Raw genomic sequence first — 27,108 nt, 5'->3', positions numbered from 1 at the left:
TTAACTAAATTATTTTAGTTTTAAATTAATATATTTTTAGTGTTTTTCTTATTATTTCAATATACTAATATCAAAAATAAAAATATATTATTTTGATATATTTTTAAACAAAAATATTTTAAAAAAACAATATTTATTACACTACTAAACTAAACAGACTTTAAAATTTAATTTTTTTTTAAAGCTAGGTTGGTTTCATATTTACTTTAACAAGAACTTTAAAACTTGTTTGGTTATAAGAAGCATTTATAAAAAAGATTAATTTAATATTTTTTTTATTTATAAAAATATTAAATTGATGTTTTTTAATGGTTTTAACATGTAGATATTAAAAATAAAAAAATAAAAAACAAATAAAAATTATTATAATATATTTTTATTTAAAAAATATTTTTAAAAATAATAACATCGCATTCCCAGGCATTCTTTTAATATAGCTTAAGAACATTTCAAAGGACATCGAACATCAAGTAGGGCTTTTAATTTCGTCGACCATTTTCAATTTTAGATTCCCATCAAAAGCTTCTTGTGTGGTTCGTTATCTACCGAATCATCATCTCTTCCGGTGCTCTTTGTGGCGTCTTTTCAATTTTATTTTTCTTACTTAAGTACATTGACTTTTAAACATGATCCAATTAAGTACATATCTTGATTATTTTTCTCAATCAAGTACATTTTCATCTTTGATTTTTCCTTTAAGGACTAGTTTGCATAACTTTGGTTACTTTAGTACTGAGTTGTAAGTTTGAGAAAAGAAAAGTCGGTGGGTTATGACTATAAACTTTAGCTAATATGTCCAATTGAATCATATTTTAAGACTTGACTGTAAAGTTTTATTAATCATTTAAAAAAAAAAAAAGCAATTCATGAAGTGGAAGCGTTCTTATGCCACCCATAAGGTAAGAGGATACCCAAAATTAAACTTCACTGGAATGAAATATATTTTTTATGCATTTTTAAATGAAAATTATTTTAAAAATAATGGCTACCACAACATCAAAAAAGCTGTTAATTTTTAAAATATCAAATTAATATTTTTTATATATTTTTTAATATAATAATATTAAAAATAAAAATAAAATCATACTTTTACAAATTATACGACACCACAGTATAAACGTAAATTAAGAATAGCCAAGAGAAAGGAAAATGCAAAAACTCTATTCTCCACTTTGCTACTTTGTCAAATCAAGGCAGCTTCGAGGAACATTCAACTTGTCCCTCGTAGCTTTCATCCTCTCTCTTCCAAGCCAAACCCTCTTCCATCTTTTGACTTTTTGTATCTTCCCTTCATGTTCCTCTGTCTTCAAAATCAAACTCAAAATTCTATCTCCTCCTGATCTTTAATGGGTCCGCAGTACAGAAAGTTGTTGTTCGACTCTTATGATGATTGTAAACAGTTCTGTGAGACAGCAGATGATCCGGACGACTGCACTCATAAGTGCTTCGTTGCCTTCGAGAATTCTCAGAAAATTGGAGATTGTTTAAGATCCTGTAATGGAGCCACTATGGACGATTGCGGCGATTGCTTTGATTGCTTGGATGCATCCACCTGCTCGCAACACCACAAGCTTGGCAAGATTGCGTTAGCAATGATTGTGCTATCGACTATGGCTTTGGTCCTTGCTTGTTGTGTTATCTATGTTAAGTTCATTAGAAAAAGAAGAAGGAGATCATCATCACAGCAAGAAGATGATGAAGAAGAACAAAGAATTGAGATCCGTGATCAGCTTGTGGATCAAGATCAAGGTCCTATAGTTGACCATCCGATATGGTACATCAGGACAGTAGGGTTACAACCATCTGTTATTAGTTCTATCACAGTTTGCAAGTATAAAAGTGGTGATGGTCTTGTTGAAGGAACTGAATGTTCTGTTTGCTTGAACGAGTTTCAAGATGATGAGACTCTTAGGTTGTTGCCGAAGTGCAGCCATGCTTTTCATATCCCATGTATTGATACCTGGCTTAGATCGCATACTAATTGCCCTTTGTGTCGTGCTCCTATAGTCACCAATACAGATGAAGCAACATCATCACAGGCTAATCTTGGTAATACAAGTAGTGGAGAAGAAACCCCGATTGAAGTTTTGGAAGATGATCAAGAATCTGATAGAGAAATGGAAGGTAGAGATGGTGAACTAAGGATTGTAACAGAGGAGGAAAGTCGATTCCAGAATGAGAATTTGAATGGAGAGGAGGATGGGATACAGCAACTGCGAAGATCGGTTTCTTTAGACTCTCTATCAGCTTTCAAGATAATTCAGGCTCTCACTAATGTTCTTCCTGTAGTGGAATCTGACAGGAATTCAGGTGCCGGGAGGGCAGGAATAGGAAATGAATCCACTAGGGAAATTGTTCAAAACAGAGGTGTTGGAAATCAAAACTTGATGAAATCCATGGCTACCTCTTCTTTTGGGAGATCTTTCCGAGTAGGGCCAAGTTCACTGAAGAGGTCACTTTCTTGCAGTGGGAAATTTTTCTTGTCAAGGGCTTGCCGGAACCGAAACTCAGGCCTTCCTGCTTGATGGTTTTGGTCTTTTTCTTGGTTTTCTCTGTCAGGTGAGGAAAATGAAAACTTACATGTTTTGAAATCTCTCAATCTTTCAACAAGCTGAAGATTGGATCATTGGTTATAACATATTTGCGAAAAATACTGTAGTAAAAAGACATAAAGAGCTGAAGTCCTGGACATCACAATAGAAAAGAAAAGTGATCCAAAATGGGATCGTATTGTGTTTTTCACTGTTTCAGTTTTCTGAAAAGAAGCATGCAATTGTAAGTAAACTTTTTTATTTCAATGAAGTGATTGCAAGTAAAATGCAATTGTAACTGAACTTTATTCCTTGTATTTTGTGTAGAAATTTCTGCTGCAAACCCATCTTTATTTAAGCAGAACAGCACATGTCAGCTATTGCCATGCTGCCTTCTTCTGTTACATTTTTCTTTTCTTGAGACATTTGTGATTTTTCATCCTAAACATTACCTGTTCCTGAATTATACAAGAGTTTTGATGATTTGATTCACGGCAGCACAAGGAATAGTTCACTGATAGAAATTAGGTCCATATTGTGCTTGTCATAGTTGAGTTTTCTGAAAAGGAACATCCAATTGTGAGTAACATCTTTGTTTCTATGAATCTATGAAGAAACTATGCAGTTGTTCTTGTTTGCCACTGTCAAATTTTTCTAAACAGATCATTGCAACAGCAAGTTTCATCCCATGTTTGTATGGAAGTTACCACTGCAGATGGAAAATTAAGCTTTTAGATTTCTATTTCAGTGAGAATTGCAAAATCCCATAAAAATCTAGCCTTGACTGGGATTCTATGGAAGAAAATCTCTCAATCTTCGCGCTGCTGATTGAACTGGCTATGCTTTCTTAATCTTGAATCCATTAGAAGACTAGCAAGGTCTGTGCATGGTACTAGAAGAGATCGCTGAACTTCTATAGGAAGCCCCTTTTGTTTCTTCTTCTTGGAACTTTCTCTTTTTAGTGCAATCTTGGACTTGCATGATTTATGGATCATGAGATTAGCAACTATTTATGACAATGAAAGCATATGTTTTCTTACAGGGGACCTTGAGGTAGATGAGGATTGTGCTTTGTCTTTAGCCTAATTTGCACTCATTCATTAGTATAGCTGTAAGTAGGTCACCAATCAAAACCTATAACTTTATAAAACATATAAAATGAACCATTACTCCATGCAGTATACTTTACCATACTTATGAGATCCGACCAAGAGTCAAACCGATTCAAGGTTTGCAGATGGGGTTAACCTAGATCATCTCAACTTTTAACTTTTTTTATTTAAAAAACAGGTTTTTTCGCTAACATGACCCGGGTCAGGCACCTGAATAATGTGTTAAGCCAAGCCTAGATGTAAGAACAACTATACTAATAATGATGGATGTCTTTGAGATAAGATGGTTTTGCTCGAAAACCTCATTCAATTAAGAACTTGTTTGGAAGTAAGGTTGTGATTGATTTTTAAATAACTTTTCGTATCAAAATGAATGTCAATGATATTTTTTTATTTTTAAAAAAATTATTTTTGACACCAGCATATTAAAATGATTTGAAAATACTAAAAACATATTAATTTAAAATAAATAAAAATATAAAAAATTTTCCATATTTTTTAAAATGCTTTTAAAATACATAAACAAATAAGCCCAAAAAAAAAGACCCGCCGTGCAGCGCGAACAATAAAACTAGTAAATATTTCTAAATTTTGTATTCGTTAGATAATAAATAGGATATAAACATAATAAAAACATGATACGAGGATATCTACTACCATCCCTACGAGGTATGTGCAAGACACCGGTCTTCCTTAAAATAATCCCCACATTCAAGATATTAGAAAATTGTTGCAATCATAGTTATAGAATCGAGCTGGATTGGTCAGTTCAATTGATGAACCAGCCACGGAGCCACCTAACCAATCTGATTTTGATGAAATACAAGACATGAAAATGAACTGAAAAGAACCGAAAAAACCAGCTTTTTTTTTTATGGAAACGACGACCCTGGTGAACTAGCTGGTTTATTCCTGTTAGTAAAAGAGCAAAACAGCTCTAAAATAGGATAAAAGACCTGATTCTTTCTACCTCTTTTCTCAGTTTAGAATGCTTTGTTGTCATGCCCTTTTCTTCTTAATTCTCCGTCAGGTCATTGTTTATATATATATATATAAAAAAAAATTCATTGTTAATTAGAAAGAAACTGATGTATAGTTGTTAATTCTCATTTGGTTTTTCTACATATTAAAATTACAGAAAGAACTAAAGGATGTTTTATCATCATTGTTCATCCCGGCTGTAATTTCTGTGGATTGGAACAGTTCTTCATTTGTTTCTCATTTTGGGTGTCAATTGTCTACTTCTAGCTATGGCTTCTTTGAGTTTTTTGTGTTGTTGTTGGTTGGTTTCTGTGTTTCTTGTTATAATTATCGGCTCCTCAGCAGCTGGCCTGCTATGTGTTTGATGCTTGGTCTAAAAGGATGGATGAGCTTGGTGTTGTGATGTAGCGTATAGTAAAGATATAAACTATGGTTCTGGAGTTTCAACTTTCAAGGTTTATGGATTTGTTCTAAGGTATATGGATTTAAGTTGCGGAGAAATTTAAATAATAAACTTTAATGTTTAATAAAATATAAATAATAATTTGAATCATCTTATAAAAATAAATTAGATATCTCAATTTATATTAATTTTAGTTCTAGACCTAAAATTCCTTATAAAAAAAAAAAATTCATATTTAAAACTAGCCTAACTAATAGCATTTATTTAGTATTGAGATTTTTAATTAGTAAAAATTATAATTAAATTGAAAGTCTTAATTTAAATAAAAAAAAAGAATCCAAATACAACACTCTAAATAAATATAATCTCTGATCTTTAAATTTTTTTTTTAAAAATTTCAACAAAAAATTAGATAAAACATTTCTCAAACTTCTTAAAACCTAAATAATTTTAATAATTAAAAAAAATAAAAGGTGGGGGGGGGGGGAACAGGCCAGGTGCCCAGCAAGCCTAGCCCATGAAGAATCAAAATAGGAATTTGGGCTTGGCAAGACATGCAAGTGCTTTCGGAAAGCAACGGGAAGGAATCAATTTTCATGGGGTAGTGGGCTGGGCCTACGTATCTCTCTTCCCTTACAATATTTGTACTAGCTAGATGGCCATGCCATGGGCTTTTCCTCGCACAAAAACACAAATGTTCAGGTTACATTAAATTTTTTAATTAAAAACAAATACCATAAAGATAGTAGAAGAAAATATGCCCAAAGATACAATTCTATACTGAAAATCACCGAATAAGAGTAGTGTAGCCATGCCTAATCTTCTTGAACGATACAATATCTACATAATAAGCCCCATTATCTCCTTAAGCAAAATCCTTGAGAACTGATAAACGATGAAGTACCACTTCAACAATCAAAGTATTATTGACAATAAAGTTGTTTGATGGATTCTTGATATCAGTCAATGATATCAAGCTCGGCAGACCCCAACTATTCTCAGATGCATTGAACCACGTATGAACTGCCCAGAAAAATGGAAGATTAGTGACTGAAATAGGAACATGTTGGTCCCTATAAAAAGTAAAATAAATAAGCAAACTTGATTATACAAGAAGTATTCAGCAATTTTCATTTTTACTTAATTGTGTTCTTGAGAAGAAAAGGATTTGAAAACTTCCATGAGCGAGATGGCAATGATTTCATTCGAACTGGTAACAAAATGTTCCAGTCTCCTTGCATCTATCTCTCAATTTGCAAGTCTCAATCCATAGAAACACGATTCTTTTTTATCCCAAGCCAATACATCATTACAAGTAAAATCCCCTGCAGTTGCACTGTTGATGCCTAGTTGTATAGAAAAGCTAGATTTTTCTATTTTTGGCCTGATATAATGAACCAGATGGGAATAACTATCTCTCCCCCTAAACATGAAGGAACAAGAATTTCAGACTCCACAACCAATTTTTCAAGGTACTATAATTTCAGCCTCTATAACCTATTGTTCTAGTAAAGACTGACTGCGGGGTAGGGATAATAGGAAAAAAGGAATATGAAGTGAACTCACTGGTTTTCTCATGGTGATGGCTCTGGACTTGATCCTTAATGCGCAGTGTGAATTCCACAAGCAGTTTCCATCCAGTATGATATTTGGTGCAATCATCCAGTTCCAAAAATAAAGACAAGAATTTGCCCCTTTGCTTTATATCTCCCTTCGGACAGAGCTGTAACTTCCTGAAATCACAAGGAAGCAAAACATGAATCTAGATATTCAGGTTGCTGAATTGTCACAAGAAAAAATAAATCCAAGGTTTAAAATTTATAGCATATACCATCCATGTCCTCCAGCCAAATAAACTTGAGAGTAATAAAATTCTTCTGTCAATCCAGAGAAGTATTCAACCTCCCAAGTAAAAGTACCGTCTGAAGGATCCTTAATCATGGAAAAATGTTCCCCTTTACCTTCACTTTTGATAACAAAAACCTCCGCTCCAAATACACAGGAATCACCAATCAAGTAACCATTTGATGCATTGTTAAAAGTATTTAATGGAAGCACCTGGGGAAACCCCAATTGATTCTTTAGGGCACAGAATCGCCTCAATCTCCCATCTAACATCAATAAAAGAGTAACCTGAATCAGATGGACATTCTACTAGAGAAAATTGTCAGCATGCATGAGAAGGGCATACCTCCAATTGTCAAGTATTTGTCCTGGATTTGATCATACACGAACAAGTTGAAGATGACATTGATTTCCCAACCAGGAGGGAAACCAGTGGTGTCTGCAATTACCAAATACAGAGATATGTAGCCATCTCCATTACTGCTCTTGTTTCCATTAGGGTACAGAACCAATTTCCTGCGAACAATAAACAAAGCATAAGTGACTGAAAAGGCAGAACTAGCATTGGTCGCGACTAACACATTGACTACATGTATATGAATCTCGGGGAAGGCTATCCATATCAAGGATGGCTGCAATTCTATAGAATCCTGGCATCACAAAATTACCATGGTTTTATGATGAGGCACCCCCTGACAATACATTAGGAGACCTAAAAGTCTTAATAAACTACATCACTGGAGATACCCTCTCCTTCCCTAAATCCCTAAATCCCAGCTTCCATCTTAGGTGTATGAATGACATTCAATTGCAAATCACTTTGTACAGCATCATGTGACATTACAAGCTAAACTAGTTAGCACGCTCACACTATTTTGTTTTCTGTTTAATGATCCACGAAAACACAAAATCATGGAATAATCTCTCCTCCATCCTAATCCCCCCTCCCCTTTTCCTTACTAGGTTTTAACCCGAGACCTCTAAGAGGAAATCCCAAGTGTCAGCAGTTGGGGTTTACCCCTTGGGGGGCTAAATCTAACACTTTGATACATAGATGCAGTCTTTTTCTTGAAAATTACAGAACCACTCCGCCTTATAAAAAGAAAAACAGAAGGTAATACGTTGAAACTCACCACTTGTAGCCGCTGGCTTCAAATTCACGAGATTCATATTGTTCCAAGTAAGAATTAGCAACCATATCGGAAAGCAACGAGAAGGAATCAATTTTCATGGTGTAGTGGGCTGGTGCTACATGTCTCTCTTCCCATACAGTATCTGTATAAGCCATGAATATGGCATAAGAAATCGTGCACTTAACGAAAAAAAAAAAATCAAGAAACAACAAACTTGTTCAAGATGGTTATCATAACCTACCAAGAGCGACCTTCTCCATGGCTCCTGTTTCTTCTTCCGTAAGTTCCTTTTTCATCATTTCACGTCCCCAGCATAGAAAGACAGAGGTTGAGTGTCCCGTTTATAGATACCTCGAATTCTCATTTATTGAAAAAAAAGAAAAAGAAAAAAGGAGGGGGGGAGTCTGGATGCCTCACTGCTTTCCATGTTTAAAGCAATTCGAGGTACTTTTTGTGAATGGAGCAATAGGATATGCAGCTGTCACCAACAAAAAGCTACTATACCACGTCTCAAATCCAATTTCTTTGGCTGGACCAACAGCACATTTGTTTTTACTTTTAAAAAATGTTTTTAAAAAATTATTTTTTATTATAAATTACTTTTTATTGTTTTAATTTTAAAAATAATTTTTAAAAAATAAAAAATATATTAATTTAATATATTTTCAAGTAAAAAACACTTTTAAAAGTAATCATTACCACACTTCCAAATATTCTCAAAAAGATTTTAACAATATTGTCAAAATATTGTTTTCTCAATTTAAATATTTTTATATTTATTTTTTATTTTTTATTTTTAGACTGTTTTGATAGGCTGATTTAATAACTAATATATATATATCTTTTCTAATAAAAATTAATTTAAAAATTTAATTTTTATCATACTTTCAAATAGGTCCAAACCAAATAATTTTGTCCTGTTACACAAACCCTTTATAGGTAAGGAGACTTGATGATTTATTTTTACTTTTGAGGTCGGAACTTAATTTAAATATAAAGTATATTTGACTTTAAAATTTTTAGTATTTTTGATATATTACTTTTAAAAAAATCTAAAATAAATTATTTTAATATATTTTTAAATAAAAATATTTTTAAAAAAAAAACATCATCCACCACATCATAACCGAAACATACATGTTTCAACACCTACTTATGATATGTAACATATCCTTTCAATTATTTTTTTTTCCTTTTGTTTTTTAATAAATTGGACATGGGTTTGAAAATGATCGGAGAGGAGATTGAGATGCAATTGAATCATTATGAATCTAACTCATGGGAGTATGAAATAAAGTTAATTAATACCCAATGCATTGCTAGTCCGTTCGGCACAAATTTTGTAAATTGAGCTATGATAATTTTTCAGGGAAGCCAAAACTAATATAATTTTTTTTATGAGAGGTGAAAATTTATATATTTTTTTTTATTTAGAGACCACACATTTTAACTATGCATGCAACCTTATGAATATTTAAATTTTTCAGGGTCTGGCCCCCACTTGCCCCTCTATCTTCTCCCCAAATGAAGATTATGGTTTAACTAAGATTTAATTTATGGTTTAACTAAGATTTAATTTATAGTTTATTTTATTAATTATAACTCATATTACATTCATTACTTAAAATAAAAGGTTTTCATATTTTTTTTCATCAAACATAATTTTTATTTAAAATACCGTCATAACAATGGAAAAACAAATTTTGGTTTTTGACTTATAATTAAATACTAGATTATTGATTGGGGTGTGTTTCCATGCGAGTCAAAATAAGAAGTTTTTAACATAAAAAAAAATAAAATTTTAAATAATGTTATCAGATTATTTTAATGCGATGATATCAAAAATAATTTTTAAAAAATAAAAAAAATTATTTTGATGCATTTCCAAGTAAAAAAACTTTGAAAAACAAGCACAATCACACTTTCAAGGAGTATAATTTCATTACAAACTTGAATTGGTAGATATTGAACAAATTATAATTAAATTGAAAGTCTTAATTTAAATAGAAAAAAGAATTCAAATACAACACTCTAAATAAATATAATCTCTGATCTTTAATTTTTTTAAAAAAAAAAATTCAACAACAATTAGATAAAACATTTCTCAAATCTCTTAAAACCTAAATAATTTTAATAATTAAAAAAATAAAAGGTGGGAGGGGGGGGAACAGGCCAGGTGCCCAGCAAGCCTAGCCCATGAAGAATCAAAATAGGAATTTGGGCTTGGCAAGACATGCAAGTGCTTTCGGAAAGCAACGGGAAGGAATCAATTTTCATGGGGTAGTGGGCTGGGCCTACGTATCTCTCTTCCCTTACAATATTTGTACTAGCTAGATGGCCATGCCATGGGCTTTTCCTCGCACAAAAACACAAATGTTCAGGTTACATTAAATTTTTTAATTAAAAACAAATACCATAAAGATAGTAGAAGAAAATATGCCCAAAGATACAATTCTATACTGAAAATCACCGAATAAGAGTAGTGTAGCCATGCCTAATCTTCTTGAACGATACAATATCTACATAATAAGCCCCATTATCTCCTTAAGCAAAATCCTTGAGAACTGATAAACGATGAAGTACCACTTCAACAATCAAAGTATTATTGACAATAAAGTTGTTTGATGGATTCTTGATATCAGTCAATGATATCAAGCTCGGCAGACCCCAACTATTCTCAGATGCATTGAACCACGTATGAACTGCCCAGAAAAATGGAAGATTAGTGACTGAAATAGGAACATGTTGGTCCCTATAAAAAGTAAAATAAATAAGCAAACTTGATTATACAAGAAGTATTCAGCAATTTTCATTTTTACTTAATTGTGTTCTTGAGAAGAAAAGGATTTGAAAACTTCCATGAGCGAGATGGCAATGATTTCATTCGAACTGGTAACAAAATGTTCCCGTCTCCTTGCATCTATCTCTCAATTTGCAAGTCTCAATCCATAGAAACACGATTCTTTTTTATCCCAAGCCAATACATCATTACAAGTAAAATCCCCTGCAGTTGCACTGTTGATGCCTAGTTGTATAGAAAAGCTAGATTTTTCTATTTTTGGCCTGATATAATGAACCAGATGGGAATAACTATCTCTCCCCCTAAACATGAAGGAACAAGAATTTCAGACTCCACAACCAATTGTTCAAGGTACTATAATTTCAGCCTCTATAACCATTTGTTCTAGTAAAGACTGACTGCGGGGTAGGGATAATAGGAAAAAAGGACTATGAAGTGAACTCACTGGTTTGCTCATGGTGTTGGCTCTGGACTTGATCCTTAATGCGCAGTGTGAATTCCACAAACAGTTTCCATCCAGTATGAGATTTGGTGCAATCATCCAGTTCCAAAAACAAAGACAAGTATTTGCCCCTTTGCTTTTTATGTCCCTTCGGAAAGAGCTGTAACTTCCTGAAATCAGAAGGAAGCAAAACATGAATCTAGATATTCAGGTTCCTGAATAGACACAAGAAAAAAAAAAAATCCAAGGTTTAAAATTTATAGCATATACCATTCATGTCCTCCAGCCAAATAAACTTGAGAGTAATAAAATTCTTCTGTCAATCCAGAGAAGTATTCAACCTCCCAAGTAAAAGTACCGTCTGAAGGATCCTTAATCATGGAAAAATGTTCCCCTTTACCTTCACTTTTGCTAACAAAAACCTCCGCTCCAAATACACAGGAATCACCAATCAAGTAGCCATTTGATGCATTGTTAAAAGTATTTAATGGAAGCATCTGGGGAAACCCCCATTGATTCTTTATGGCACAGAATCGCCTCAATCTCCCATCTAACATCAATAAAAGAGTAACTTGAACAAATGGACATTCTACTAGAGAAAATTGTCAGCATGCATGAGAAGGGCATACCTCCAAATGTCAAGTATTTGTCCTGAAGTTGATCATACACAAACAACTTGAAGATGGCATTGATTTCCCAACCAGAAGGGAAACCAGTGGTGTCTGCCATTACCAAATACAGAGATATGTAGCCATCTCCATTCCTGCTCTTGTCTCCATTAGGGTGCAGAACCAATTTCCTGCGAACAATAAACAAAGCATAAGTGACTGAAAAGGCACAACTAGCATTGGTCGCGACTAACACATTGACTACATGTATATGAATATCAGGAAAGGCTATCCATATCAAAGATGGCTGCAATTCTATGAGAATCATGGCATCACAAAATTACCATGGTTTTATGATGAGGCACACCCTGACAATACATTAGGACACCTAAAAGTCTTAAAAACTACATCACTGGAGATACCCTCTCCTTCCCTAAATCCCTAAATCCCTAAATCCCAGCTTCCATCTTAGGTGTATGAATGACATTCAATTGCAAATCACTTTGTACAGCATCATGTGACTTTACAAGCTAAACTAGTCAGCACGCTCACACTATTTTGTTTTCTGTTTAATGATCCACGAAAACACAAAATCATGGAATACCTCTCCTCCATCCTAAATCCCCCCTCCCCTTTTCCTTACTAGGTTTTAACCCGAGACCTCTAAGAGGAAATCCCAAGTGTCAGCAGTTGGGGTTTACCCCATGGGGGACTAAGTCTCACATTTTGATACATAGACGCAGTCTTTTTCTTGAAAATTACAGTACCACTCCACCTTATAAAAAGAAAAACAAAAGGTAACACGTTGTAACTCACCACTTGTAGCCGCTGGCTTCAAATTCACGAGATTCATATTGTTCCAAGTAAGAATTAGCAACCATATCGGAAAGCAACGAGAAGGAATCAATTTTCATGGTGTAGTGGGCTGGTGCTACATGTCTCTCTTCCCATACAGTATCTGTATAAGGCATGAATATGGCATAAGAAATCGTGCACTTAACGAAAAAAAAAAAATCAAGAAACAACAAACTTGTTCAAGATGGTTATCATAACCTACCAAGAGCGACCTTCTCCATGGCTCCTGTTTCTTCTTCCATAAATTCCTTTTTCATCGTTTCACGTCCCCAGCATAGAAAGACAGAGGTTGAGTGTCCTGTTTATAAATACCTCGAATTCTCATTTATTGAAAAAAAAGAAAAAGAAAAAAGGAGGGGGGGAGTCTGGATGCCTCACTGCTTTCCATGTTTAGAGCAATTCGAGGTACTTTTTGTGAATGGAGCACTGGGATATGGAGCTGTCACCAACAAAAAGCTATTATACCACGTCTCAAATCCAATTCACATTTGTTTTTTACTTTTAAAAAATGTTTTTAAAAAATTATTTTTTTATTATAAATTACTTTTTATTGTTTTGATTTTAAAAATAAAAAATATATTATTTTAATATATTTACAAGTAAAAAAATACTTTTAAAAATAATTATTACCACACTTTCAAACATTCTCGTAAATATTTTGACAATATCATCAAAATATTGTTTGCTCAATTTAAATTTTTTTATATTTTAAATTATTTTTTTTTATTTTTAAACTGTTTTTGATAGGCTGATTTCATATATATATATATATATATATAATACCTTTCTTAGTAAAAATCAATTTAAAATTTAATTTTTATCACTCTCCAACAAGTCCAAACCAGATAGTTTTTGCCCTATTATATGACCCTTTATAGGTGAGAAGGCCTCAATGGTTTGTTTTTACTTTTGGGATCGAAACTTAATTTAAATATATTTTAAAAGTATATTTGACTTCATAATTTTTAGTATTTTTGATACATTATTTTTTTAAAAAATCTAAAATAAATTATTTTAATATATTTTTAAATAAAAATATTTTTTTAAAAAAAATCATCCACTACAGCATATCAGAAACATAAATGTTTCAACACCTTTATGATATGTAACATATCCTTTCATTTTTTTTTCCTTTCATTTTTTTTTCCTTTTGTTTTTTAATAAATTGGACATGGGTTTGAAAATGATCGGAGAGGAGATTGAGATGCAATTGAATCATTATGAATCTAAACTCATGGGAGTATGAAATAAAGTTAACTAATACCCAATGCATTGCTAGTCCGTTCAGCACAAATTTTGTAAATTGAGCTATGATAATTTTTCAGGGAAGTCAAAACTAATATAATTTTTTTTATGAGAGGTGAAAATTTATTTATTTATTTTAATTTAGAGACCACACATTTTAACTATGCATGCAACCTTATGAATATTTAAATTTTTCAGGGTCTGGCCCCCACTTGCCCCTCTATCTTCTCCCCGAATGAAGATTTTGGTTTAACTAAGATTTAATTTATAGTTTATTTTATTAATTATAAACTCATATTACATTCATTATTTAAAATAAAAGGTTTTCATATTTTTTTTATCAAACATAATTTTTATTTAAAATACTGTCATAACAATAGAAAAACAAATTTTGGTTTTTGACTTATAATTAAATACTAGATTATTGATTGGGGTGTGTTTCCATGTTAGTCGAATTAAGAAGTTTTGAACATAAAAAAATTAAAATTTTAAATATTGTTATCAGATCATTTTAATGCGCTAATATCAAAAATAATTTTTTTTAAAAAAAATTATTTTGATGCATTTTCAAATAAATTTTTTTTAAAAAAATAACCGTAACCACACTCTCAAACAGTATAATTTCATTACAAACTTGAATTGATAGATATTGAGAATTTTATGTATAAGTTACTCAATGAATAATAATCCTAAAATTTTAAAAATGTGGTAATTATAGATATGGCAAGCTAGATCCTTTAAAAATATATTATATAAGAAAAAAACTATTTTAAAGTCTAAGACTTGAACCAATTTAAGATAAAACAAATTTCTCAAAACATAACTTTAATTTGTTTTTAGTTCATTTTTATCTTATTATTTTTTTTGAAAAGAACATAAAAAATCATTATTTTAGAAGTTAAAATTATAGTTACTGAGACACATATTTTACAAGGACATATTACCAACTCTACTAATATAATGGTGAATCCAACTAAGAGCTACTTCTATTTCTTTTATTTTTTTTTTTTAAAATTTATTATATAATTTTTTTAATTGAATTTTTTTTATTATTTTTATTTTTATTTTTATCCTTTAATATTATATTAATTTTGAATTGATCTTTATAATTTATTTTGATTTATTTTTTATGAGATTATCTCAATATTATATTGATTTTTTTAAGTCAAATCATATTTTTATTGATCACATGAATTATTTTTAGACCTGTCAAATCAACCGGGTCACATTGAGGTAACTCCTACGCAAATAAATTTGAAAACCAAGATAGACAAGGAGATGAATCGAGATGTTCCAAAGTTGGCCAGCTAGGTCGAGGCCATTTTTTTTCCTTTTTCTTTCGTTTTATTTTAAAAAATTCCATCTTCCAATTTTTTTTCTTATAACTGAATCCTTGTTTTTTTTTTTTTTTCAATTTTATCATTTAACATTTGATTAATTTTGAATTGGTCTTTATAATTTGTTTCGATTTGCTTTCTATGATATTATTGTAATCTTGAACAAATGTTCTGGTATTTGATTGATGTTGAATTTTGCGAGTGTTTATTTTTGTTATCATATCATCAAGTAAAAATTAGTTTTTTTTTTTTTAAAAAAAAAGTTGTTAAACCTAGTAAAGTTTATGATCCGGGTCATGAGTTTAACAAGTTAAGTCATAAAACCTGAGTTAATCTAATATTTTATCATCTCAATAATAAAAATAAAACAAACATCATCTTAATTTATTTTTTTCAAATCAAACCATATTTACTTATAAACTCATTAAATCAATTATATTATATCAAGAGTTAAGACAACTCTTACCACAGTTAATATTAAACTCAAGCTACGTAGCAAATTACATCAGGAGAGGAGATTTAGAGTGTGTTTGGTATTGTGGTAGCTGTTGTTATTGTGGTTTGAAAAAAATTGTTTTATAAAAAGTATTTTTAGTTGAGGTTGGTTTGAAAAAATAGGTGTTTGGTTAAAACTGTGGTTAAAATTAAGGTTAAACAAAAAGTATTTTAATGTGTCTGGTTAAGAATGCTTTTGAAATTGAGGTTATAAAATAATTTTAAAAAATATATATTAATATTTATGGTTTTTAATTTAAATATTATAGATTTAACTATTGTTATTACATCGTGAAATAAATCATACTTTATATATATAAAAAATTATTATTCCATTAAACTAATTATAATTCTATTATATATAAAAATTCATTTGACAAGAACTACAGTTTGCATGATTTTTTGAGCATGCAATAAAATTAAGTAAAATATTATCAGGAATAAAATTGAGATTACATTACGAATAAATTTAATTCACCTTAAACTATTTTTTTAAAAAATATTTATTATTTTTTGAATGAAAAAAATGTTAATTGCTTTTTCGAGAAAAAAAAAATTTAAAAAAAAAACACTATTTACTTTAGTGAATAGAGTGCACTGTTCACTAAAGTGAACCGTGTGGAGGGATGCTGATTTTAAAAAAAAAAAGATTTTAAAAAAATACTATTCATTAAGTGAACAATGTGAAGGGATGTTTAATGGTGCAGCAGGAAGAAACAAGTAGAATCTTTTAAATATGAAATTTGATGGGATTCATAAATAGTAATTTATATTTTTTTTTTTGTTATCAAATATTATTGTATTTACATTTTAAGTAAAACATAGACGTAACATCGTAAACAAACATCCTCTTAATGTTGGTTCCACCTTGGTTGTCGTCGAGGAAGAGAAAGACAAAACTCATTTGATTGATATAATCACATCAAGAATTTGAACAATCAACACAATAAGTTATTGCTAAAATCCCACAGCCACCTTTGGCCAAGTCAAGACAAAAGTCCTTCAATAAACCATCTAGGCAGCATTTAAATTAATATATTTTTTAATATTTTTAGATAATATACTAATATTAAAAATAATTTTAAAAAAATAAAAATTATATTATTTTAATATATTTTTAAATAAAAAATATTTTAAAAAATAACCGTAGCCATACTTTTAAATAAACTCACCACATCAAAGCTCGAGTCGAGCTGCAACTCACTAGCAACATCAAAACCGAGCCATCCACACTCATGAACCAAACCCAGCTAAAACAACATTACCAGTCGCTGATGAGATGTTTACAGAAAAATTGATCAAAATTTAGGAAAAGAAGATGAGATGTTTTGAAGAAAGAGAGAGAGAGAGAGAGAGGGGGGAAAGAGATTTTGGTTGAAGAAAAAAGAATAAAAAATGAGTTATCATATAGTAGGGGTTCATGAGTGTTGATGGCTCGGTTTTGATGTTGCTAGTGAGTTGAAACCCATTCTAGCCATGTTTAGTATTATGATGTAAAATATATTTTATTTAAAATATTATTAATTTTTTTTATATCATCACATTAAAATTATAAAAAAAAACACTAAACAAATTAATTTAATATATTTTTTTTAAAAAATATTTATAAAAAGCACTTACATGTTTCTTTTATATATATATATATATATATATATAGTAAAGATATTGTTTTTTATTTAAAAATATATCAAATTAATTTTTTTATTTTTGATATCAACGTATCAAAATAATAAAAAAATAAAAAAATATTAATTTAAAATCTTTTAAAAAAATAAAATTTTTTAAAAAGCATAGGTTAAGATTAAAAAATCTTTAGTCCACAACTGTGGGACTCCATCGTCTCTTAAACAAATTTGCAAATTACCAGCTGATTGGAAGGCACCAGACAACCTAGTCCTTGTTCACACTTGATGAAAGAACAGAGAAACAAAGCGAAAAAATTGCATGTTGACGGGAAGCCACCGGACAAGCAAGTCCTTGTCCATATACAAAAAAGATACTTATCATAGTGCCTTAATTAGATGAGTGTTCATATCCACATCCAAATCATTCAGCTCTCTCTCATCTCCTATCCCTCTCTCAATGGCAGCTGAAACAGCTTCCCTTCTTCTCTCCCAAGCATTTCCTAGTCAACCAACCAAGATAACAAGCATCAAAACGTTAGCTGAATCTCCTGGTCTCACCTCCATCCCCGCCGCTTACACCTTCACTCCTGATCTCCATGACCAGGTAACTTGTGTCCCAGAAGGCTCGATCCCTGTCATAGATTACTCTCTTCTTATTTCAGGCACTCCCGATCAACGGTCTAAAATAGTTCATGAACTTGGCAGAGCCTGTCAGGACTGGGGCTTCTTCATGGTATATCTCATCTCTTTTCATGTAGCAAGTAATTAGCTCGTCATGTTATAGAAATTTGATCTTTGATGGCTTGAAGTGATGTCGAATGACTCTCTCAGCAACTTTGAGGGCTGAACTAGTTGACTAGTGCATGTCATGCTCTGTATTTTGTAAAAAAATACGATTAAAAGAAAAACAGAGCAAGTGAACGAAGTTTTTTTCTTTGATTTATAACCTAAAAGAAACTTCCATCCTTCATATTTCTTAATTATTAGGTGGTCAATCATGGGGTGCCGGAGAACCTTCTCAGCTCGATACTGGATGGGTGTAAAGGTTTTTTTGATCTGCCAGAAGAGGAGAAGCAAGAGTTTAAAGGGAACCATGTATTGGACCCAATAAGGTCTGGCACCAGCTTTAATGTTTCAGTGGAAAAGGCTTTCTATTGGAGGGATTTTCTCAAGGTGTTTGTACATCCTGTGTTCTACTCACCTACCAAACCTGCTGGCCTCAGGTAAATAAAACGATCATCATTCATCACCCCCTTCATTAGTAGCTTTTAGTTCTAATGCGTGTTCCTTTCAAGTGAATTCAAAGGTGAAAAGAGATTCCTTTTCTTTTGAGATAAGACAGAATCTTGTGAGAAAATTCATGATTAAAGTAGAGGAATCATAAGCTTCTAGAATTTGAAGTTTTTGGTTGGATCTTTTTTTATTGTAGCGAGATTTCATCAGAGTACTCCCAAAGAGTTAGAGAAGTAGCAAGGGGATTGCTGAAAGGAATATCAGAAAGTTTGGGATTGGAAGGAAGCTACATAGACAAGGCACTGAATTTGGAACAGGGGAAACAAATATTTATTGCAAACTTGTATCCAACTTGTCCACAGCCAGAGCTTGCAATGGGCATCCCCCCTCATTCAGATCATGGCTTGCTGACACTTCTAATCCAAAATGGAATTGGTGGCCTTCAAATTCAGCACAAAGGGAAGTGGGTCAGTGTCGGTGCCCTCCCCAACTCCTTCCTGGTTAACACCGGAGATCACCTTGAGGTGCATTCTGACTTCCTGGCCATGTTATCCTTTATTACAATTAGGCTTGGAGTCGATCCAAGATTCCTAAGGCTTAATAATGCTGTTAAAAATGTGAAGTTCTTGTTTTTTTGTTACTAGATTTTGAGCAATGGAAGGTACAAGAGTGTTATGCACCGAGCAATGGTGAACAGCAAGGCTACAAGGATATCCATAGCTATGGCACACGGACCATCACTAGACTCAGTCGTTAGCCCAGCACCAGAGTTATTAGCGAGCAGTAAAGGCAATGAACCTGCAGCATACGCTGGTATGAAATACAAAGACTACCTGGAACTTCAGCAAAGCAACAAGCTGGATGGGAAATCTTGCTTGGATCGAGTTCGAATTCAAGCAGTTTAGCTACTGCTTCTGTGTGTGTCCCAAACCATGAAAGTAATAATGATACTTCTATGATTTCATGAATGCGAAAATGAATGGATAAAGAATGTGATTGTAATCAAAATAAAGACTTCCTGTAAAATATAAGAAGTGGGGCATCATTTCTGCAGTGCCCTCTTATAGCCATGTTTCTTCCCGCAGTTGGTTTGCGTTGTTGCATGCATGCTATTACACTGGCTGCCCCGCTGCAAATGACAGGGACTTCAGCTGTTGTTTTCCACCGTGAGAAATTTCATGTCAGAAAAAGGACTTTCTCTTATTTTTTTCTCTCTGGGGCATCATTTCTTACTGATATGTACCACTTCACAGGCACCATAGTGGTACATTAGCAGACCACGACATGCAGGAATTGCACACTAACAGACCATGACATGCAGGAATGAGAAGACCACGATATGTAATTGTGTAATGGCAAGATGGAAGAGACCACGATGTGTAGTGACAAAGTGGAAGACTTAGTCTAATTTTTTTTTTTATTTTAGTCATTTGTCAGTTGAGCCAGTTTGTTTCTGCTCTGTTTTCAGCATTTCTATCCAGTAGCTATGTTTGTTATTTTTCCTACCTGTACTGCTATATCTATATATAGCCTAAAAGAGTTCAACAAAGGATATGCAATTATTTCTTAAACAACCTTCTATTCTCCCTATCTTCTTCTTGATTCTTAAATTATACTTATCAGTGGTATCATATCCTGGTTACAACCATGGACACTCGCGGTAAAATAAATGCAGAATTCCGCAATGATGTCAATGAAATCTTGGCATGACATGAGATCAATTTCAATAAGGTGAACGCAACCTTACAAGCAGTGTTAACCGAGCTCTAAGCTCTTCGAGCTTCCCGTAGCCAAAACAATAACTCTTCTGAAACAAACCCCTTTGCTCGTGACAAATCCTCACACCCACATACTTCTCGTTCTAACACTACAAAAGACTACTCTCATCACAACCTCAAGTTGTCCTTTCTAAAATTTAATGGTGATGATCCAACGAGATGGATTCAAAATATTGCGTTGGACCAACAAGTTCAGCTGGCCTCATTCCATTTAGAAGGCATCACCTTATTGTGGCATCGGTGGTTGGTAAAATTCCGTGGACCACTAACATGGGATGAGTTCACTAATGCTATACAACTCCGATTTGGTCCAACTGATTACAAAGATCCATCAGAAGCTCTGATACGCCTTAAATAAACCACCACCATCGCAGCTTATCAAGAAGCTTTTGAAAGGCTTTCTCACAGAGTGGACAACCTGCCTAAATTTTTTTTAATAGGTTGTTTTATTGCAGGACTCAGAGATGATATTTGCATAGATGTGAAAATTAAACAGCTTGTAACCTTGGCAGATACAATAAGGGTGGCTTGACTAATTAAGGAACGCAACCAGCTGCAGAAGAGACCAATTCAACCATGCCGTTTCCAACCAGCTTATCCAGCAACAAAAACCTCCTCCAATCTAGTGGTTGGGACGCTAGGACCTCCACCAAATCAGCGCCATAGCCAAAGTTCCAATAACCTACTAGCAACCTTTCGTAGAATCACCAATCAAGAGACATGAGAACGACGAGAGAAAGGGTTATGCTATTACTGTGATGAGAAGTTCGTTCCAGGACATCGTTGGGCCCGACCACAATTGTTTATGATCAAAGATTCACCTCATACAGATACTAAAGATGTTAAGATCAACCAACCTGATCTGGAACTTTTTGAAGTTCTACCTGAAATTTCTTTTCATGCAATTACAGGAACCGAACATCCACAAGCCATACATGTCTTTGGCAAGTTAAAGAACAAGAATGTAACATTGCTAATAGATGGAGGTAGCACTCATAATTTTATTGATCAGGCTTTGGTCTCTAGATTTGGATTACCAGTAGCTCAGGGTAAGCAATTACAAGTCATGGTGGCTAACAGAGAAAATATGGAATGTGCTGGACAATGTCAGGCGCTTACCCTCATTATTTAAGGGCTTCGTGTCACCACCGATTACTACATTCTTCCTGTCGCAGCATACCAGTTGGTATTAGGAGTGCAATGGCTTGCAACTCTCGGACCAGTCAGGACTGATTACAAGCAGCTCACTATGAATTTCAACATTGCAGGAATTTCTCACACATTTCAGGGATTAGGGAGAACTAGCATTGAAGCCTTAACAAATAAGGAGTTCAATGGATTATAAGGCTTGGGATTATTCTTCCAAATAATTCCTTCCAATAGAACAGTCAACTTTTAACTCAATTTTCTTAGGTGTTTGAAACCCCGACCAACTTACCTCCACAATGGTCACATGACCATCACATTCCATTGCTTCCTACAGTGGGACCAGTCACTATGAGGCCATATCAATATCCTTATTATTAGAAGACTGAAATAAAGAAAATGGTCAAGAAGCTTCTGTAATCTGGTTTAATCAGACCAAGTCACAGCCCGTTTTCCTCCCAGTTTTATTAGTGAAGAAGGTTGATGGTGCATGGTGATTTTGTGTGGATTATTGAGCTCTCAATGACATCACGGTGAAAGAAAAGTATCCAATTCCAATAATTAGATGAACTATTAGATGAGTTGCATTACGCCAAATTTTATTCTAAATTGGATTTACGTTCTAGATGTCATCAAATTCGCGTGCATAATGCTGACATTCATAAAACAGCTTTCAAAACTCATGAAGGGCATTATGAATTTATTGTGATGCCATTTGGTCTCACTAATGTGCCAACAACATTTTAAAGTCTCATGAATGATCTCTTTTGTCCTTACCTCTGACACTTTATCTTGGTTTTCTTTGATGACATTCTAGTATATTCAAGATCATGGGAGGACCATCTCACTCATCTGCAAACTGTTCTACAAATCTTATCAGCTAACAATTTATTTGCCAAATTGTTCAAGTGTCAATTCAAAGTTTTACGGGTCAGTTACTTGGGCCACATCATTTCTGAGCAAGGAGTATCGGTTGATCCCACCAAAATACAAGCTGTCATCGAATGGCCACCATCAACAACAGCAAAAGGGGTCCATGGATTTCTTGGTTTAGCAGGTTACTACTGAAAATTTATCCGTCATTTTGGGTGTATAGCAACACCTCTATACCGTCTCTTGAGTAAAGATGGATTTCAGTGGAACGATGCAGCAGAGAAGGCCTTCCAATAGTTGAAAGAAGCACTGACATCCCCGCCAATCTTATGCCTTTTTTATTTTACTCAACAATTCGTCATTGAGTGCAATGCTAATGGAATAGGACTTGGTGCAATTTTGCTTCAACATAACCAACCGATTGCCTATTTTAGTGAAGCATTGAAAGGGTCAGCCTTAGTATTGTCCACATACGAAAAAGAAATGTTGGCAATCGTCAAAACAATCAATAAATGACGTCCATACTTGTTAAGGAAACCTTTTACAGTTTGCACTGATCACAAAAGTCTTAAATACCTCCTGGAGAAACGAATTACTACACCTGTACAAACACACTGGCTACCAAAACTACTTGGTTATGATTACAAAATTGAGTATAAACGTGGGCCTGAAAATCAAGGTGCTGATTCATTATCACATGTAGTTGAATTCCAATTTATATCCATTTCTTAATCGCATGCAGATTGGTGGTCACTGTTTCAGAAGGAAGTCCAGCAGGACTCCTTTTATGCTAACTTAGTACACAAATAACCCTCTCAAGTCAATCATTAGTTGCTCCTCCATGATGGTGTTTGGTTCAAACAAGACAAAATCTATTTGAGCTCTAGCTCCCTTTTGATTTCAAAGATTTTGGTTGACTGTCATTCGTCACCTGTAGGTGGGCACTTTGGGTTTTATAAAACTCTATCTCGCATTAGACAGAGTTTTTTTTTGGTCTAATATGCGACAGCATGTGAAGGAATTCTTGCAACAATGTGATGTCTGTCAGCGGTTTAAAATAGATTGCATGCAGCCGACAGGATTGCTTTAGCCTCTACCCATCCCTACTCAAATATAGACTGATGTCTCCATGGACTTTATTGAAGGATTACCATCTTTTAATTGTTATAATGTTATCATGGTCGTTGTTGACAGATTGACCAATATGCTCACTTTGTTGCCTTAAAACATCCATTTTCTGCTATTAGTGTTGCCAAGGAATTTGTTGCCAATGTGGTTCGACTGCATGGAATTCCAACTTCCATAGTTAGTGACCAGGACAAGGTGTTTATTAGTGCCTTTTAGCGCACATTATTCAATCTGCAGGGAACCAAGTTGTGTATGAGTTCAAGTTACCATCCCCAATCTGACGGCCAAACCAAAGTTGTCAATCGGACTTTGGAACAGTATTTACGTTGTTTTGCAGGAGACCAGCAACGCAAATAGTTTGAATGGATTCCTTGGGCTGAGTTTAGTTACAATACTTCCATTCATTCCTCCACCAAGATGACACCCTTTGAAGCTGTTTATGGAGTCCCTCCTCCTAACTTACTGGCTTATATACCCGACACTTCTCGCGTCCAAGCAGTTGATGAATACCTGCGTGACAGGGATATCATCCTACTTGAATTACGCCATAACCTTCAGTTGGCTCAAAATTAGATGAAATGTCAAACGGACCAACACCAGTGTGAGGTATCATTCACTGTGGGAGATCATGTGTATTTAAAACTTCAGCTCTATCGGCAAACTTCTGTGGCTTTTCAAGCTTCTCTTAAACTCGCCCCGTGATTTTTTGGTCCATACAAAGTATTGGAGAAGGTCGGTTCGGTGGCTTATAAACTAGCCTTGCCTCCTGGTTCTCAAATCCATGATGTATTTCATATCAGTTTGTTAAGGAAGCATTTGGGTCCAATTACTCCTTCCTCTCTTGAACTCCCCCCTGTCTCGGTTACTTCAGTTGTTCTTCCCTAACCTGAAGTTGTCTTAGACCGGCGTGTGATATGCAAAGGTAACTATCGTTCAAAATCTGAAATTTTGGTAAAATAGGTCTGTGCACCAGTAGGAGACGCTACTTGGAAAAATGAGTGGCGTTTCTCCAAGTCCTATCTAGACTTCCTCCTTGTGGACAAGGTTCCTTAAGGGGTAGGGAATGATATGTACCACTTCACCACTTCACATGCAATGTAGTGGCACATTAGCAGACCACAACATGCAGGGATTGCACACTAGCAGACCATGACATGAAGGGATAAGAAGACCACGATGTGTAATTGTGTAATGGAAAGATGGAAGAGACCACGATGTGTAGTGGCAAAGTGGAAGACTTAGTCTAATTTCTTTATTTTAGTCATTTGTTTGTTGAGTCAGTTTGTTTATGTTCGGTTTTCAGCATTCCTATTCTGTAGCCATGTTTGTTATTTTTCCTACATGTACTCCTATATCTATATATAGCCTAAAAGAGTTCAGCAAAGGATATGCAGTTATTTCTTAAACAACCTTTTCTTTTCCCTATCTTATTCTTGAATCTTAAATTATACTTATCACTTACCTCCAGGGAGCACTTCAGAAGAACAAAAGGACTTGTTTTTATCTCTCTGGGGCATCATTTTTTTACCTCCAGGGAGCTCTCCAGAAGAACAAAAGGAGGAAACAAGCTTCAGGTTGAATAGGTCCTTTTAGTGTAGTTATATCCAGGAAGAATCTAATCATTGTAAGAACAAAAGGAACCAAACTATTCTCTGAATCAAGATCCATTGTCCATGGAGTTCATACATTGAATCATGTCCTGCAATTCATGATTGATTGAACTCCAAAAATTATCACAGTATGTTTTGTTTTTGCTTCTATCTCTTATTGTTACTATCCCAATTCATGATAAACTAGTTTTGCACTATCAACGCATGGTGCATCTATATTTTCATGTGTCAAGGTTGTGCATGTAAAAAACACCTATGATAATAAAGCAATTCCATCAGCCTAAGGTTGGCAGGAACTCTGATAACAAAGCAACTCTTCAAGAAGCTCTGATAACTTGGCTGACATAAATTACACATACAATAGAAGTAACATCTATGTTATTTACGTTATTGTTACATGATAGAAAAAAAAATTAAAAAAAAAATATAAAAAAATATATTATATGTCATTAATAAAATTATAATAATCATAGTTATAAAATCTAAACCAACATGACAGTTTGACTTGGAACCTGGACAAGTCCAAGTTTAAAAAAGTAGAAGAAGGATTGACTCGATTTGATCTGGTAAAAACCTGGATCAACCTGAGATAAAACATGGGTAAAAAACATGTTTACTTTTTAAAATCGTTTATTTATTTATTTATGAAAATGAGGTTACTTTTATTATTATTTTTTTAAAAAAAGATTTTGGGTCAATCTAGGCTGTCCTCTTGGCCCCGAACTTTGTCTTGGTTCAGCTCTCAGATTGGGTTTTAAAATTATAATAACAACTACTTTTATCTATACATTGACACGAGTCAATCTAGGTTGACCTTTTTGACTCGTGACCTAGAATTTGCTCCGAGTTAATTCACAAGTCGAGTTTTAAAACTACTATAATAACCATTTTTATTTTTATATTGACCTAGTCAACATGAGTTGACTCTCCAGATCCGTGACCTAGCCTTTGCCCTGGATCAACTCCTAGTCGGGTTTTAAAATTATGATAATAATTATTTTTATTCTTATGTTGATCCAAGTCAATCCAAGTTGACCTTCTCGACCTGTGATTTAGGTCTTGCTTCTAAGCAACTCCCAAGTTAAGGTTTAAAACTATAATAATAATCATTTTGATCTATATATATCTTAGTTGGATAATTTTAGAATTGAGAGTTTTTACAATGATATTTTATGAATAAAAAACAAAAAACATTGTCTTAGAAGATATGCCCTTTTTATACCTCTTGTTTTGTAAGTATAGAAACTCACTCCAAAATTATCAAGGAACACATTTATTTTTATATTTTTATCTTTTCAACTAAACATATTTTTGTTCTTTTATCACAAGATAATAATTAAATGCTACCTAAAAGTTTCAATGTGTCTTTCAACATAAAAATATAAAGTGTAAATTGAATAAGCCAATGCAAATATCTAACTAAATAAATTGATAATCATTTGTGTAAATAAATGAGAAAAAAATGTTGACAATAACCATAAAAGAAATTGATAAAATTAAAAGATGAATGCAAATCAAGGTATTCAATCACACAAAATAAAACATTTACTCGATTGTTTACTTAATTAATAAAATATAAACCCATATCCTAAAAAACTCACGACCTAAAAGTTAAACACAAATAAAAATGACCGAATACACTCAAGTCCTATAAAAATAATCCAAGGGCGAACAAATCATCAATGTTATTTAAAAATAAATATTTTATATTTTGAAAAACAAACTTTATTTGTATAAATAAAAAAAATTATAAATGAATTAGAATAATATCTTGAAAAATCAAACACAAACAAAACGATCTTAAAAACCTTTATATTAAAAAAATAACATGCAAAACTCGTGACCTGGATCATGAGATTGGAATAAACTCAAAGAAAAGAAATTGAAGATAATCACCAAATCAATATTTTTTTTTAAAAAAAAAAAAA

General features: G+C 33.1%; 4 protein-coding genes across 4 annotated transcripts; 2 read left to right on the top strand and 2 right to left on the bottom strand.

Moving 5' to 3' along the window:
- Positions 1-1,148: 1,148 nt before the first annotated feature.
- Positions 1,149-2,935, top strand: LOC118031800 (RING-H2 finger protein ATL52). Its single transcript, XM_035036294.2, has one exon. The coding sequence runs from the start codon at positions 1,347-1,349 to the stop codon at positions 2,523-2,525; it is 1,179 nt and encodes a 392-aa protein (XP_034892185.1). The 5' UTR covers positions 1,149-1,346; the 3' UTR covers positions 2,526-2,935.
- Positions 2,936-5,708: 2,773 nt separating this feature from the next.
- Positions 5,709-8,489, bottom strand: LOC118031801 (uncharacterized). The gene is made up of 6 exons (XM_035036295.2): positions 8,247-8,489; positions 8,006-8,147; positions 7,219-7,388; positions 6,859-7,138; positions 6,594-6,760; positions 5,709-6,050 (listed from the first exon to the last, which is right to left on the bottom strand). Exons 1-6 carry the CDS (start codon positions 8,302-8,304, stop codon positions 5,893-5,895), a joined length of 975 nt encoding a protein of 324 aa, XP_034892186.1. The 5' UTR covers positions 8,305-8,489; the 3' UTR covers positions 5,709-5,892.
- Positions 8,490-10,365: 1,876 nt separating this feature from the next.
- LOC118031802 (MATH domain and coiled-coil domain-containing protein At3g58400-like) lies at positions 10,366-13,143 on the bottom strand. Its single transcript, XM_035036296.2, has 6 exons — positions 12,913-13,143; positions 12,672-12,813; positions 11,877-12,046; positions 11,518-11,797; positions 11,251-11,417; positions 10,366-10,707 (listed from the first exon to the last, which is right to left on the bottom strand). The coding sequence occupies exons 1-6, from the start codon at positions 12,965-12,967 to the stop codon at positions 10,550-10,552; spliced, it is 972 nt and encodes a 323-aa protein (XP_034892187.1). The 5' UTR covers positions 12,968-13,143; the 3' UTR covers positions 10,366-10,549.
- A 4,664-nt stretch (positions 13,144-17,807) lies between these two features.
- Positions 17,808-19,713, top strand: LOC118031803 (2-oxoglutarate-dependent dioxygenase 19-like). The gene is made up of 4 exons (XM_035036297.2): positions 17,808-18,145; positions 18,400-18,635; positions 18,842-19,169; positions 19,290-19,713. Exons 1-4 carry the CDS (start codon positions 17,870-17,872, stop codon positions 19,548-19,550), a joined length of 1,101 nt encoding a protein of 366 aa, XP_034892188.1. The 5' UTR covers positions 17,808-17,869; the 3' UTR covers positions 19,551-19,713.
- The last annotated feature ends 7,395 nt before the right edge of the window (positions 19,714-27,108 follow it).

Source organism: Populus alba, chromosome 17 (assembly GCF_005239225.2).
Source record: "Populus alba chromosome 17, ASM523922v2, whole genome shotgun sequence".
Taxonomy (NCBI): Eukaryota; Viridiplantae; Streptophyta; class Magnoliopsida; order Malpighiales; family Salicaceae; genus Populus; species Populus alba.
The sequence above is the reverse complement of the archived record's forward strand: the minus strand, read 5'-3'. Positions and strand labels throughout refer to the sequence as shown.